The 15,848-nt window shown below is 38.8% G+C and overlaps 1 protein-coding gene across 1 annotated transcript in view; it reads right to left on the bottom strand.

Moving 5' to 3' along the window:
* Positions 1-12,540, bottom strand: part of Gm7133 (predicted gene 7133) — a 147,856-nt gene extending 135,316 nt beyond the window's left edge. Inside the window, exons 1-2 of the mRNA XM_981711.4 lie at positions 12,083-12,540; positions 10,205-10,462 (exon numbers count right to left, since the gene is read on the bottom strand). Coding sequence (XP_986805.2) covers positions 10,205-10,462; positions 12,083-12,374 — 550 coding nt within the window. The 5' untranslated portion in view covers positions 12,375-12,540. The remainder of the gene's footprint in view (positions 1-10,204; positions 10,463-12,082) is intronic.
* Positions 12,541-15,848: the final 3,308 nt, after the last annotated feature.

Raw genomic sequence — 15,848 nt, 5'->3', positions numbered from 1 at the left:
ACAGGACCTGTATTTCAGGGGAATGTTGACAATCCATAACTCCAGGGTGGACTACTAAGCCCTGTAAGGTGAGTGAACCCCGGCCGAGAATAAGGCCCATGGTTCCCGGGGGCAAGGATGGTATAGGCTCCACTGGCACCAGCTGAATACTCATTTGAGGCATTAATAGGAAGTCGGAGGCGGCACGCAGGTCCACCCTTGTGGGTCTTCCTGGGTCGCCTCTCTGACTGCTTCCTGGGTCCTGACAAACCGGTTCCCATATCTTTGAGGGCCCTGGGACCGAGGGCCCGATGACCCGTTTTTTGGCACATAAGCTGATTGACTATCAGGTGGGGGAAGGACTCTGCCCTTTATATCCCTCACAGAGCGACACTGGTCAGCTCTATGATAACCCTTGCCACACTTAGAGCAAAGAGTGAGAGTCCCTCCCTGTTTATCTGGAGCTCTGCAATCTTTCTTAAAATGCCCAGGCTTTCCGCAATTAAAACATGTCCTCGGATCATTTCTGCTCATGGAGCGGTTCTGAGATTGGAGGATGGCGGCCGCTAAGCCTGCATTGGTGAGAGGTCCCCCAAGCTCTCGACAGACCCTGAGCCAGTCTTGTAAGCCTTTGTTCTTTCTTGGGGCTATGGCCGCTCGGCACTCCTTTGTGGCTTGCTCATAGATTAGCTGTTCTACCAGAGGCGCGGCTTGCTCTGAATCTCCAAAAATACGCTCTGCTGCCTCTGTCATTCTGGCCACAAAATCTGAGAAGGATTCCTGAGGTCCCTGGACAACTTTTGTTAATTGACCAGTGGTTTCACCTGCTCGGGAGAGCGCCTTCCAGGCCCTAATAGCCGTGGAAGAAATCTGGGCATAAGCTCCCCAATGGTAGTTTGTTTGATCAGCAGAATAAGCTCCCTGACCCGTTAACAAGTCAAAAGTCCAATCTCTCTGCTCTGGAGTCAAAGCAGCTGCGTATGCTCGGGCCTGCGCTTGTGCAGTTTCATGCCAAAGAGCTCTCCATTCCATATATTTGCCCATACTAGGGAGAGCGGCTTTTACAACCGTTTGCCAGTCGGCAGGAGTTAGTGCCATGCCGGCAAGCCTGTCTAACTGCACCAAGGTAAAATTAGCATTGGTTCCGTATTTACGGACCGACTCGGCAAGTTCTTTAATTTGTAAGTATTCTACCGGAGCGTGGACACGCCCACCCTCGGCTCCTTCAAAGACCGGAAATGCCTGTTGTATTTTTCTTTGTTCCTCTCTGGGAATGAATGAGTCTGCGCACTGCCTCTCTGCGCACTGCCTCTCTGCGCACTGCCTCTCTGCGCATCTCTCTGCGCACTGCCTCTCTGCGCATCTCTCTGCGCATTGCCTCTCTGCGCATTGCTGACGCACTACGCAGGGCGGGGACTCCGCATAGGGCGGACCTTGAAGCCGACTGCCCTGAGGCCAATCAGCAAACTGGCCTTCGCCAGCCGCTTTTGGCTTCCTTAACTGATTAGCTAGCACTTTACCTGGCTGGTACCCTTTTTTCTCATAATGAGCTGCTTCTTCCTCCCAGTCTGTTTCCTCAGAGGAGAATTCTTCATCTGCTTCAGAGCTACTAAGAGCTGGCTTCCTGAGCTCATCTAGTGACGAGTATCTCCTAGAGACCTCCGCTAATCGATCTTTTTTCTTTTCTTTTTTCTTTTCCTTCCTTCTAATCTCTCCCCAGGTATTCTTACCTGACCTAAACTTTTCCTCGGGTTCAAGACCCTTGGAAAGGCCTGTATACTTATTTTGTGTACCATATTTTCTCTTTGCTCCTACTCTCTCTCCCCGCTTTACTTCTGATAGATTGCCCTGAATTTCATCCAGAATCCGCCCTGCCTTAACCACTTGATAACATGTGAAAAGGAACAAAAGGGCTTCTAACATTAGAAAAAATTCAAGGCCAAACATTTTCCACTTTACTTCTGATAGACTGTCTTGAATTTCCTTAGAAAGTTCAAGACCAGACTTACCTCGTAAAGCTGTACTCACTGGTACTCTCGTTCCCCAGCTGAAAAGTTCTGAATTCATACAGTTGAATCCTTCTTAACAGTCTGCTTTACGGGAACCTTTATTACCGCGACCCGCAGTTCTGGTTCTGGAATGAGGGATCTTCCTTGCACCGGTGATGGTAAACTCTCGTCCCGAGTTTTTTCTCGTCCCGGAATTCGGCACCAATTGTTATTAGACGCGTTCTCACGCCCGGCCAGGAAGAACACCACAGACCAGAATCTTCTGCGGCAAAACTTTATTGCTTACATCTTCAGGAGCAAGAGTGTAAGAAGCAAGAGAGCTAGAAAACGAAACCCCGTTCCTATTAAGGAGAATTATCCTTCGCCTAGGACGTGTCACTCCCTGATTGGCTGCAGCCCATCGGCCGAGTTGACGTCACGGGGAAGGCAGAGCACATGGAGTGGAGAACCACCCTCGGCACATGCGCAGATTATTTGTTTACCACTTAGAACACAGCTGTCAGCGCCATACCTAAACATGATAAAAGCAATATACAGCAAACCAATAGCCAACAGCAAAATAAATGCTGAGGAGCTGGAAGCAATCCCACTAAAATCAGGGACTAGACAAGGCTGTCCACTCTCGCCCTACCTATTCAACATTGTACTTGAAGTCCTAGCCAGAGCAATTAGACAACAAAAGGAGATCAAGGGAATACAAATTGGAAAGGAAGAAGTCAAAATATCACTTTTTGCAGATGATATGATAGTATATATAAGTGACCCTAAAAATTCCACCAGAGAACTCCTAAGCCTGATAAACAGATTCGGTGAAGTAGCTGGATATAAAATTAACTCAAACAAGTCAATGGCCTTTCTCTACACAAAGGATAAACAGGCTGAGAAAGAAATTAGGGAAACAACACCCTTCTCAATAGTCACAAATAATGACTATTATTTGTCGTGACTCTAACTAAGGAAGTAAAAGATCTGTATGATAAGAACTTCAAGTCTCTGAAGAAAGAAATTAAAGAAGATCTCAGAAGATGGAAAGATCTCCCATGCTCATGGATTGGCAAGATCAACATTGTAAAAATGGCTATCTTGCCAAAAGCAATCTACAGATTCAATGCAATCCCCATCAAAATTCCAACTCAATTCTTCAATGAATTAGAGAGGGAAATCAGCAGATTCATCTGGAATAGCAAAAAAACCTAGGATAGCAAAAAGTCTTCTCAAGGATAAAAGAACCTCTGGTGGAATCACCATGCCTGACCTAAAGCTGTACTACAGAGCAATTGTGATAAAAATTGCATGGTATTGGTATAGTGACAGACAAGTAGACCAATGGAACAGAATTGAAGACCCAGAGATGAACCCACACACCCATTGTCACTTGATCTTTGACAAGGGAGCTAAAACCATCCAGTGGAAAAAGGACAGCATTTTCAACAAATGGTGCTGGAACAACTGGCAGTTATCATGTAGAAAAATGCGAATTGATCCATTTCTATCTCCTTGTACTAATATCAAATCTAAGTGGATTCAGGAACTCCACATAAAACCAGAGACAATGAAACTTATAGAGGAGAAAGTAGGGAAAAGCCTCGAAAATATGGGTACAGGGGACAAATTCCTGAATAGAACAGCAATGGCTTATGCTGTAAGATCGAGAATCGATAAATAGGACCTCATAAAATTGCAAAGCTTCTGCAAAGCAAAAGACACCGTCAATAAGACAAAAAGGCCACCAACAGATTGGGAAAGGATCTTTAACTATCCCAAATTGGATAGGGGACTAATATCCAATATATATAAAGAACTCAAGAAGGTGGACTCCAGAAAATCAAATAACCCGATTAAAAAATGGGGTTCAGAGCTGAACAAAGAATTCTCACCTGAGGAATACCGAATGGCTGAGAAGCACCTGAAAAAATGTTCAGCATCCTTAATCATCAGGGAAATGCAAATCAAAAACAACCCTGAGATTCCACCTCACACCAGTCAGAATGGCTAAGATGAAAAATTCAGGTGATAGCAGATGCTGGCAAGGATGTGGAGCAGGAGGAACACTCCTCCATTGTTGGTGGGATTACAGGATTGTACAGCCACTCTGGAAATTGGTCTGGCGGTTCCTCAGAAAATTGGACATAGTGCTACCGGAGGATCCAGCAATACCTCTCCTGGGCATATATTCAGAAGATGTCCCAACCGGTAAGAAGGACATATGCTCCACTATGCTCATAGCAGCCTTATTTATAATAGCCAGAAGCTAGAAAGAACTCAGATGCCCCTCAACAGAGGAATGGATACAGAAAATGTGGTACATTTACACAATGGAGTACTACTCAGCTATTTAAAAAATGAATTTATGAAACTCCTAGGCAAATGGATGGACCTGGAGGGCATCATCCTGAGTGAGGTAACCCAATCACAAAGGAACTCACACAATATGTACTCACTGATAAGTGGATATTAGCCCAGAAACTTAGGATACCCAAGATATAAGATATAATTTGCTAAACACATGAAATTCAAGAAGAACGAAGACCAAAGTGTGGACACTTTGCCCCTTCTTAGAAATGGGAACAAAACACCCATGGAAGGAGTTACAGAGACAAAATTTGGAGCTGTGACAAAAGGATGGACCATCTAGTGATTGCCATATGCAGGGATCCATCCCATAATCAGCTTCCAAACGCTGACACCATTGCATACACTAGCAAGATTTTGCTGAAAGGACCCAGATATAGCTGTCTCTTGTGAGTCTATGCTGTGGCCTAGCAAACACAGAAGTGGATGATCACAGTCAGCTATTGGATGGATCACAGGGCCCCCAATGGAGGAGCTAGAGAAATTACCCAAGGAGCTAAAGGGATCTGCAACCCTATAGGTGGAACAACAATATGAACTATCCAGTACCCCAAGGCTCTTATCTCTAGCTGCATATGTATCAAAAGATGGCCTAGTCGGCCATCACTGCAAAGAGAGGCCCATTGGACTTGCAAACTTTATATGCCCCAAAAAAGGGGAACCCCAGTGCCAAAAAGGGGGAGTGGGTGGGTAGGGGATTGGGGGGGTGGGTATGGGGGACTTTTGGGATAGCATAGAAAATGTAAATGAGGAAAATACCTAATAAAAAATTTTTAAAAAAAGGACATTCCTTAATGTTAAGTTGTGATTTTTTTCCTATCGTTTTGTTCATCAACAAGACAACTAAGTGTACATGGGTCATAAAGATCTTTAAATGATAAAGATTTCCATAAGTATTCTGTGGTCAACTACCCAACTTATTTTAAAATCATTTGAATAACAGGTACTTTCTTAATTTTCTTACTCACATGGTGATAGTGTTTGTGCATTTATACTTGTTAGTAGATTAGCAGAACTAAGCCCATAATAGTAAACAATAACTATTATGATGATCTTGGGTGAAATTAGATACATGCTTGTAAAACATTTTTGTAGAAACTAATAAAGTGAAAGTACAACCTATTACACTAATGAAATCGAATTTGGTGTAGTTAGTGGGAAGCAATATATAACTCAGTAGAAAGTGGGATGATGCACTAAAATTATGATTTATCCCAGCATATAATTCCTCTGTTCTTTAAATACATTAAATACATTTTGTGTTCCATGGATATTTGTTAAGTCATTTTCATACATTTCATATTCCCAATGATGTCATATCTTTACTCTTTCTCTTTGCCTCAGATTCCCACTGATAGATTCCACTTTGCAACTTGATCCCTTTTCTACATTCATAGTCTTTATTTTTTTAATGGCTCAATGAGTTGTGCTAGAATTGCTTACTGGAAGAAAAGAGACGGGTTATTTGTAGGACTGTGGATCATGCTCACCTTGCCAAGGACTCTACTCTCTCTATCTGTCTGTGTCTGTCTGTCTCTCTCTCTCTGAGAAATACCTAGCTACATGTAAATTTACAGGAATGCATGGTGAGCTAATTTTCTCTCCATGATAGGTTGTTCACAGATCCTATCTCCAGTAACTGATATGCAGACACTCCCTGCTTCCATGAATTCAAGACTACAATGGCTTCTTCATGCCTAAGGTCAATGTTTCACACAACTTCTCACACCCTCCACCCCATCAAGCTCTTTCCTTCTTCAGCCTCCTCTTCAGCAATGTTCTGTAATCATTGTGAACCCATTTGTGGCTGAGCCTATAGCAGTCACACTTTCTTTTTTCTTTCTTTCTTTCTTTCTTTCTTTCTTTCTTTCTTTCTTTCTTTCTTTCAACTCTCTCTCTCTCTCTCTCTCTCTCTCTCTCTCTCTCTCTCTCTCTCTCTCTCTTTCTTTTTTCCTGAGACAGGGTTTCTCTGTATAGCCCTGGCTCTCCTGGAACTCACTCTGTAGACCAGGTTGGCCTTAAACTCAGAAATTTGCCTGCCTCTGCCTCCCAATTGCTGGTATTAAAGGCGTGCACTGCCATGCCCTGCTCTGCAGTCACACTTTCTTAATTCTTATTCTTCTAGTATATCTGGCTAATGTCTTTTAGTATGTGATCAAATAATCTTTTAAAACTCCTGTTGGAATTCTCCTGTTAACTATTTCAGTGGCCCTGTATATGTTTCTTCTGTAATTATCATGGACACTTTAGTACTTTCTTTCTTTTACAACATGCAAACTCTCAGTAAAGTTACAACTGTAGACAAAATTATTATTTTCCCTGAGGTCTCTAGCTATACTTTGAACTGATGAAAACCATGTGACATTCAAAAGCCAATTTGACTTCATGTTGAATAGACTCAAGAAAGTCTTTCAGACTCATGACAATCATAAAACACCTCCTGAGTACATTCATTTCTGCCTTGTTTTAGAAACTTGAAGTTACTAGACTACCTACTCTTAAGGATCATATTTCTCAGCTTTCCACTGGCTAAACTTTTTGAGTATTAATAATGAAAATAATTTTCCATTAAGAAAATTGAAGATTAGCAGTTACTTAACATCTAAGAAGCATACATAGAAATCTGCAAAAGAGAAACTATCAAGAAGTTGGGTGTGTCCAATACTACAAATTCAGATTAAAGGTGCAATTTAAGAACACATAAGGTTTAATTATAGCAAATAGCATGAGTCAGTCATGTTAATAACTTAACAGAATTACTCTGTTATACAATTTTAGTTAAGTTTCATTTTGAAGTTAGCCAAAGAAATATATAAAAAATCAAGAAGTTGTATTTCACTCTTGTATGAAAACAAGATTTCAACAGGTGGTAAAAAAAAGTGAGGAGGATTTGGAGCTTGAGTGGTCCTTATCAATTCAGAGATCTGGGTGTTCTTGCTGAGAACCAGGATTCTGTTTCCAGTAGCTAAATGACAGCTCAAACCCATCTGCATTTCCATTTCAAGGGAATCTGACAACCAGCCATCAGCATGCACATGGTGTGCATATATACATATACGCAGAACACTCAAAATACTAAATGTTTTATCACATATAACACAACCTCTTCCCTTATTTACAATGTAGTCATTATACATACAAAGCAGACATTAATTCAAGAGTGGTGAATTTGGAAAAATGCAGCATTGGAGGGAACAATATGTGATGGTTTATGAAGATAAGACATAAGAGGGATTTTAAAGTGTAAGGAGAATGAGTAATAATGCAAAATTGAAAAATAAAACTTAGTCAAAATTTAAAATACAGAATGACTTAATTTGATTGTGTTTAATCACTAGTGAAATCTGATGGAGAAGGGGACCTTGCAGACAGCCAAAGGGGATGACCAATGGAAGGAAGGATGAGGTAGGTGCACACAATGATCACTGGAGGACAGCTCCTTCATTTTCACTGGAGGGAAAAACGGAAGAATACTGATACACAAGCATAAGCTAGTCTAAACTCCAGTGTTAAGAAAGTAAAGCAATTTCCCTATGCTGATATTTTTCATCCAATATAGGACAATGTAGAAGTTTAAGTAAAAAGAACAAAACAAAACAAAACAAAAAACAACTACAAAAAACCACAACCACCCAAAACAACACAACAAAAAGCAAAAACAAAACAAAAACCTAATGTTTTTTCAAAGGTTACAATAGATTGTGGGCTATGATGACTTTCACATGAATAGATCCATTTGTGAAGAAATTAGCACTTCCAATTGGCACCAGCAGATTCATCCATCAAAAGACTCAGCAGCCTCATCCATCCTGAGACTCAGCAGCCTCTTGGCATAGGAAACTGGCAGGTGCCTGAGTCACTCCCAAGATTTCCAGGCAGGAGTTAAATGGACAATGAGATAGAATAGGTGAGCCCACTCACTAGAGGAGGTTTGAAAGATTTTGTCATGTGATGTTGGCAGACAGAAAACAATCTGCAAATGAAGGGAAGTAGCAACTAGAAGAATCAAGGAAAACTAGTTTTCATAATCCACTGGTCTTAATGATATAAAAAAAGTTTGCCTTCATTCTGAATAAGTACGAACTGAAGGTGGGTATCATTAAAAACCAGAGCTCGGTATACCTGCTAAGAAAGATGTGTGCATGGTAACTTTTTATAAAGTTTTAGAAAGTAAGTGTGATAATATAGAAATTGTGGAGAAAATGTGTTGAATTGTTCAAGATATTGTGAAGTATGATGTCTACATGTTTGTTGAGTCACACATATTCTACATGAGTGTTGATCAGGAACCTGTCACCATTGTAGATAAGAGATGCAAGTAATGAACAGATAACAAATAGAAAATAGAAAGCTATGGACTATAGCAAAGAGATTCAGAGAACACATGAAGAAAAATGAACCTAGTAACTAATCATGAAAGCACAAAAACAGAAGAGCAGAAAAGAAAATTAAGAGACAGCAATAATGGAAGATGTGTAGATAAACAAATGGAGAAACTCTCCTCCCTCCCACCCCCCCTCTCTCTGTGTGTGTGTGTGTGTGTGTGTGTGTGTGTGTGTTTGTGTGTATATGTGTATATGTAAGCCAATGACATCAGAGGCCAGAAGAATAGTCTGCTTGAGGTGTAGTTATTTGTGTTTTCTGGTTGGAAATAAACTATGAAAAATAAACTCAGGTCCTCTGCAAGGGTAGTATATTTCTTTTTTTTAAAAAAGATTTGTTTATTTATTATATGTAAGTACACAGTAGCTGTTTTCAGACACTCCAGAAGAGGGAGTCAGATCTTGTTACAGATTGTTGTGAGCCACCATGCGGTTGCTGGGATTTGAACTCAGGACCTTTGGAAAAGCAGCTGGTACTCTTAACTGCTAAGCCATCTCTCCAGCCCCGGGTAGTATATTTCTTGACTACTGATTAGAATTTTTAATATTGATCATGAAAAGTTCCTAAGGAACCTCTTATTTCTGTCCAGAATACTATTAAGGGAACAAAGTAAGGAAAAGCTTTTCATTATCTTCTTTTCATTAGTTATCTTCTCATTCAAGCAAATTTCAGTTCTATAAATATGACATTTTTAAAACATGTAAAATATACAATTCTTACATTTGCATGCATTACATAGCATGTAACATATTAAAATAGTTGTGTTTCATATTAAGTACTTATGAAATTAATATTGTAAAAACTTTAAAAAGATTATAAACTTCAAAAACATTAATATACATATACATGTACGTGGATACATATCCCTTATTCATCATTTTTTGTTAAAACCCAGCTTAACATGTCAATAAAAGCCTATACAAGATAAGGAATGATCTGAGACAATAGTGTTAGAAGTATACGCCAAGGTAATTTCAAGTAGATCTTATTTCCTAGAGATAGCAAAAATTGTGGAATTAACACTGAACAATATCACAACACCACTATCTTTGTAAGTTCAAGTGGTAGAAAAAGATAGCATACAGTTTTTGGAAAGGATTACCTTTCTAGTCACCACTACATTCTATGTAGGCTTATTCTTGTATTTGGACTTCTATGGGTCTGTGCTATGAATAAAACAAACAGGATAATTAAAGTATCTGGTACAAAATAAAATGAGTTTCCAGAGTTCGCTAGAGATTTGTAACATCCTTAAAATTGTATAAAAGAAATAATTTTATAAAGTATCCCACAATGTTTCTTCATAGACTCATCTCCTTCCAAGAGAAAATTCAGAGCACTATAAATATTATTAAGCATGGTTACATAAACATACCGAAGAAAGGATAAACAGATATACATCATAAACTATTTTCAATTTCTTGAACCAAAGAGTTAAATAAATATTGATAATATATGAAAGTATATTAGAAAAAACTCACCTTTTACTTTGGCCAGTTTTATAATTTCATAATAAAAAAATAGAACAATAAAAGCAATTGAAGAAAGTGCTGTTACAATGCTTCCAGCTGCCACCCATTTTGCCCTATTCCCTCTACCTCCAAAGTGTGCTACAAATATTGATACCAAGAAAGAGGCAAAATAATCACTAAAATCCATTAGGAATGTCTCTAAGTTTGTTGCTTGAAATTGAGTCTCAAATATTTTTAAACTCATATCAATAAGAGCAAACATCATACCTAGAAAGACAAAGGAAAGACAAATGTCAATATACAATATTTTAAAAGACAAAACTGGCCACCATTATAATAATTAAAAGAAAATCATATTTACACTGTTTATTTCATAGTACTATCAAAGAATTGAACCTATAAATAAAAATAAATTTATTAACTTTCAGGAAATATTATTACATGAATATGAGAAGCTATTTCACACACCTCTATTAGTAGTCTCTTAGAGATAAATTATATTCGAATCATCTCATCATTATATTAGATGTGTTGTATTCCAATATTGAAGAATTAATAAATAATGTAACAAATATTTACATTTCTAAAATATGAAATTATAAAGACATTTGAAATCCAGCTTGGATTTCAAAGTACAACCTTTATCCAGATCTAAGATTCTATGCTCAAATTTCAACATTTCTGAGCATTTTCAATCTTAAAAACAAAAACAAAAACAAAAACAAAAAAAAAAACAATGTATACATTCAAATAGATCATTCTAAAGAGCATGAAATAAATAAATGTAGCATTATCTTTGTACAATCACCATCCAGTGTGTAAAAAAAGAAAACAATCATACCAGAGGAAAAATGATGTGAAAGAAGGAATAGCTGTCAAAAGATTCCATTTCTTGGAGTGAAAACAGAAAGTAGTTTCAAATTAAAACTTACACTGTGTCTGCAAAGTGGCAGGGTCACATGTCATTGCTGAAGCCACCATAGCTGCTGTTGCCCAATTACCCAAACACTCATTGGATTGCAGGGATGTAGGAATCCATACTGCTCTTCCTAAAGCTCCTAAAGCTCTGAGGACCAACGGATCCCCGCTGGTCTAAGGCTCCAGGGAGCACACAGGAGCACAGTGCTGCTGACATAGTCATGATTGATGCTGATAGAGCACCTATTCTCTACTTTACCTCCAAGAACCTCAATCACTCAGTGTTGCTCTTACTGCCAAAGTCACCACTCAAATCAGAAAACCACAGAAGATTCTGCCTTTTGGAACCTACTTTTGGAAACTACAACCCTAGCCTCTCACTGGCAATGGCTAAGTATGAGTGCCAGCAGGAAGTGAATGGGCAAATGTAGTTTCCAACTTATTACAAAAATTATTAGTAAAAATATATAACTAAAATCATAGAAGGAGGAAGAGGAAGGAGAAGACAACATGTGGATAAAAGCATTCATGTGTTTCTTCCTGTGCTCTGAACCACATGAAGTCTCATCAGCCATCAATTCAAAGATGAAGAAATAACTGCACGCAGAAACCTGGTTTATCAAGAGTATTTCAAACTTTCGAATGGAAGTCATAATGGCGACGCTATTTTCAATTATATCTTAATCTCTGGAGCATTCAACTCGAACGTACCTTGATCATTAAACAACATGCACTAACTCAACACCAACTTCCCATCTGTTATGAAGCTGTAACTCGCAGTATAGCATGCACCCTACCAAACAGGGAGCCAAAGACTGAAGGCAATGGGTTTGCACTGGGTTAGCAGATTTTCATTCATGTCTGGAAAATGAGTCAGGAGCCACCCACAAGCTCCTTTCCACAGTGTGACAGACTCAGGTCTACTGGAATACATCCTCTCAGCTGAGCAACCCGGCTCTTCCAACTTACCATGAGCCAAGATCACAACAAAGCACGAAATCAGGAAGAACTCAATGGTGTTGAAACGCTGTAAACAAGAGAAAACGAGAGGGCCGAAACCAAAGGGCCCCTCTGAGGTATCACAGTAATTTGGATCTGACTTTGTATTATCTGAGATATCTTTAAACTTCTTCTTGACAGTTGGAACTGTTATCAGGTACGTTCCTAATCTCTTGGATTCCTTAGTTTTCTGGTGTTCATCCCTGTCTACCACCTGAGCCTGCTTCACTGCATCATTTTGTTTTATCTTGTCCTGGGCCATGGCTTATCAAAAGCAGCTCCGAGGATACTGTAGGTGTGCTTTTGAGGCACCCGTGTACTCCCTGGATCCAGGTGAGTAATGTTGTCACTGCCACTGGAACTCTACAGGGAACGTTATTTCCAGCACAGGGAGCCAACGTCCCTACAGACCTGTTGAGTGACGCTGCGGAAGTTCTAAGCCTGAATTCCATCTTCTTTGTGTCACAGAGAAGGAAAGAAAAAGAAGGGAAGGAGGAAGAAAGGAAAGAGGAGAGAGGAGGTGAATATGATCAAACAATGATGAACAAAAGGTCAAATAAATAATAAAAATATTTGTAAAACAAACAGGGAAAAATAAAAGTGTAAGCAAAGAACTAAGGAATCTTCTGTTTTTTGTTAAGCTCTGTATCTCATTTCTGATAGGGTTATTTGGTTCTCTCGAGTCCAACTTCTCAAGTTCTTTGTATATTTTGGATATTAGCATATTATTGCATTCTTCTATATTCTGAGTGCCAGTTGATCCAGCACCATTAGTTGAAAATGCTCTTTTTTCCCCACTGGATGCTTTTGTCTTCTTTGTAAAAGATCAAGTGACCAAAATGTGTGGGTTTTTTTTTTCTGGGTCTTCAAAACATCACCCTTCACAAGAGACACAAAAAATATCAAATATCTGGGTGCGACTCTAAAGAAACAAAATGAAAGATCCCTTATGAGAAGAACTTCAAGTCTCTGAAGAACAAAATCGAAGAAGATGGAAAGATTTCCCATGCTCATGGATTGGCAGGATTAACATAGTAAAAGTGTGCATCTTACCAAAAGCAATACACAGATTCAATGCACTCCCCATCAAAATTCCATCTCATTTCTTCACAGAGATAGAGCAATTTTCAAAAATTCAGTTGTAATAGCAAAAAAAAAAAAAAAAAAAAAAACAAAACAAAACAAAAAAACAGGATAGCATAAACATTCTCAACAATAAAAGTTCTTCTGGGCAATCACCATCCCTGACCTCAGTCTATATTACAGAGCTATAGTGATAAAAACAGCAGCATATTGGTACAGAGACAGACACATCGATCAATGGTTAGATATCATTTTTAAAATATAAACATATTTACTTTGAGAATGTCCATAGTGATATATTAAAGGAAATATAATTTATGTATGTTCATATTGAATATAAGTATATTTATGCTACATTTCATATATAGAATAAATAAGATAAAATTAAATTACTGGTTAAATTATATTAGTACCTAATACTTGATTAGATAAAAGGCTATGCCACTCAGTTGTGCTGTCAGTCAGTAGTTATATGCTTCTCTGACACTTTCTTAGGTGCAATTAACATTCACAATCCCTACGTACTGAATAAAGCACATGACTTAAAGCACATTAAGAACAGTCCTCACTCAAGCAATGTAAAGTCCTAACAGAACAAGTCACTACTCCCAGAAGGAGCAACTGTGGCTCAGGACTAGCATCAGCTGTAAGACTATCATTAACTCTTGCATGAATTTATAACCAGCTTCTTGTCATTTTGAAACTTTGTTATTTTGAAACTTGTTAGAATAAATTACAGAAATATTTACAAATTTCTCTCTCTCCTTTTCTATTACCTGCATTCCTATTTCTTCCACTGTTCTACCCATCTGTTCCAATTCATCTTCTCTCTACCAAGTAATAGAGAATAGCACAAAGATATTATAGATACCACAGATAGTTCACTTGTATTATGACCAAGTATGATTGTTAAGATTTTTGTGCTGTGTTTATTTTTAAGCTATTGCAGATACTGCACTAATGGTGGATATGGTCTGGGTTTTATAGAAGTAATACAAAATTTTAGGATTCCTGTGAAAGAAGCTATGCAAGCAGTGTATGTCATATGATGTACTCTTCTATGTAGTTTATGTTGTAAAGAGCACTGGTTAAATAATACATAGAAAATGTATGCAACTGTGGGTGATGTATACACATATGTATACATAAGTACAAATATACTGTGCATTTGTATTTTTACTGTTTAAAATATAATCAATATGATTACATAAAAGTTCATTAGCTTTTAATGTTTTGTTAAAAAACATGCAATACTCATTCAATATATTAAAAAGTAACTGTGTATTATACATAGAAGGTTTAATCATGGTTATTATATAATTAAAAGATTTTTTCATAGAATATATTCTGTTCATATTCTTCCCTTGCAGCAAACTCCTCCCAGCTACCCCCCTACCCACATGATGTTATATATCTAAGGACAATATGTTTTCTACAGCAGAATGTCACTGCATGTAACAATAACACTTCACAGTAGGTCCCATGGCTAGATGTTACTCAATACAAATTGAACTCAATGGTTTTTTTTCCATTTTTATTAGGTATTTAGCTCATTTACATTTCCAATGCTATACCAAAAGTCCCCCATACCCACCCACCCCCACTCCCCTACCCACCCACTCCCCCTTTTTGGCCCTGGCATTCCCCTGTACTGGGGCATATAAAGTTTGCGTGTCCAATGGGCCTCTCTTTCCAGTGATGGCCGACTAGGCCATCTTTTTGATACATATGCAGCTAGAGTCAAGAGCTCCGGGGTACTGGTTAGTTCATAATGTTGTTCCACCTATAGGGTTGCAGATCCCTTTAGCTCCTTGGGTACTTTCTCTAGATCCTCCATTGGGAGCCCTGTGATCCATCCATTAGCTGACTGTGAGCATCCACTTCTGTGTTTGCTAGGCCCCGGCATAGTCTCACAAGAGACAGCTACATCTGAGTCCTTTCTATAAAATTTTGCTAGTGTATGCAATGGTGTCAGCGTTTGGATGCTGATTATGGGGTGGATCCCTGGATATGGCAGTCTCTACATGGTCCATCCTTTCATCTCAGCTCCAAACTTTGTCTCTGTAACTCCTTCCAAGGGTGTTTTGTTCCCACTTCTAAGGAGGGGCATAGTGTCCACACTTCAGTCTTCATTCTTCTTGAGTTTCATGTGTTTAGCAAATTATATCTTATATCTTGGGTATCCTAGGTTTTGGGCTAATATCCACTTATCAGTGAGTACATATTGTGTGAGTTCCTTTGTGAATGTGTTACCTCACTCAGGATGATGCCCTCCAGGTCCATCCATTTGGCTAGGAATTTCATAAATTCATTCTTTTTAATAGCTGAGTAGTACTCCATTGTGTAGATGTACCACATTTTCTGTATCCATTCCTCTGTTGAGGGGCATCTGGGTTCTTTCCAGCTTCTGGCTATTATAAATAAGGCTGCTATGAACATAGTGGAGCATGTGTCCTTCTTACCAGTTGGGGCATCTTCTGGATATATGCCCAGGAGAGGTATTGCTGGATCCTCTGGTAGTACTATGTCCAATTTTCTGAGGAACCGCCAAACTGATTTCCAGAGTGGTTGTACAAGCCTGCAATCCCACCAACAATGGAGGAGTGTTCCTCTTTCTCCACATCCACGCCAGCATCTGCTGTCACCTGAATTT

Source organism: Mus musculus, chromosome 1 (assembly GCF_000001635.26).
Source record: "Mus musculus strain C57BL/6J chromosome 1, GRCm38.p6 C57BL/6J".
In the NCBI taxonomy this organism is placed as follows: Eukaryota; Metazoa; Chordata; class Mammalia; order Rodentia; family Muridae; genus Mus; species Mus musculus.
This window is presented reverse-complemented; position numbering and strand designations above follow the sequence as displayed.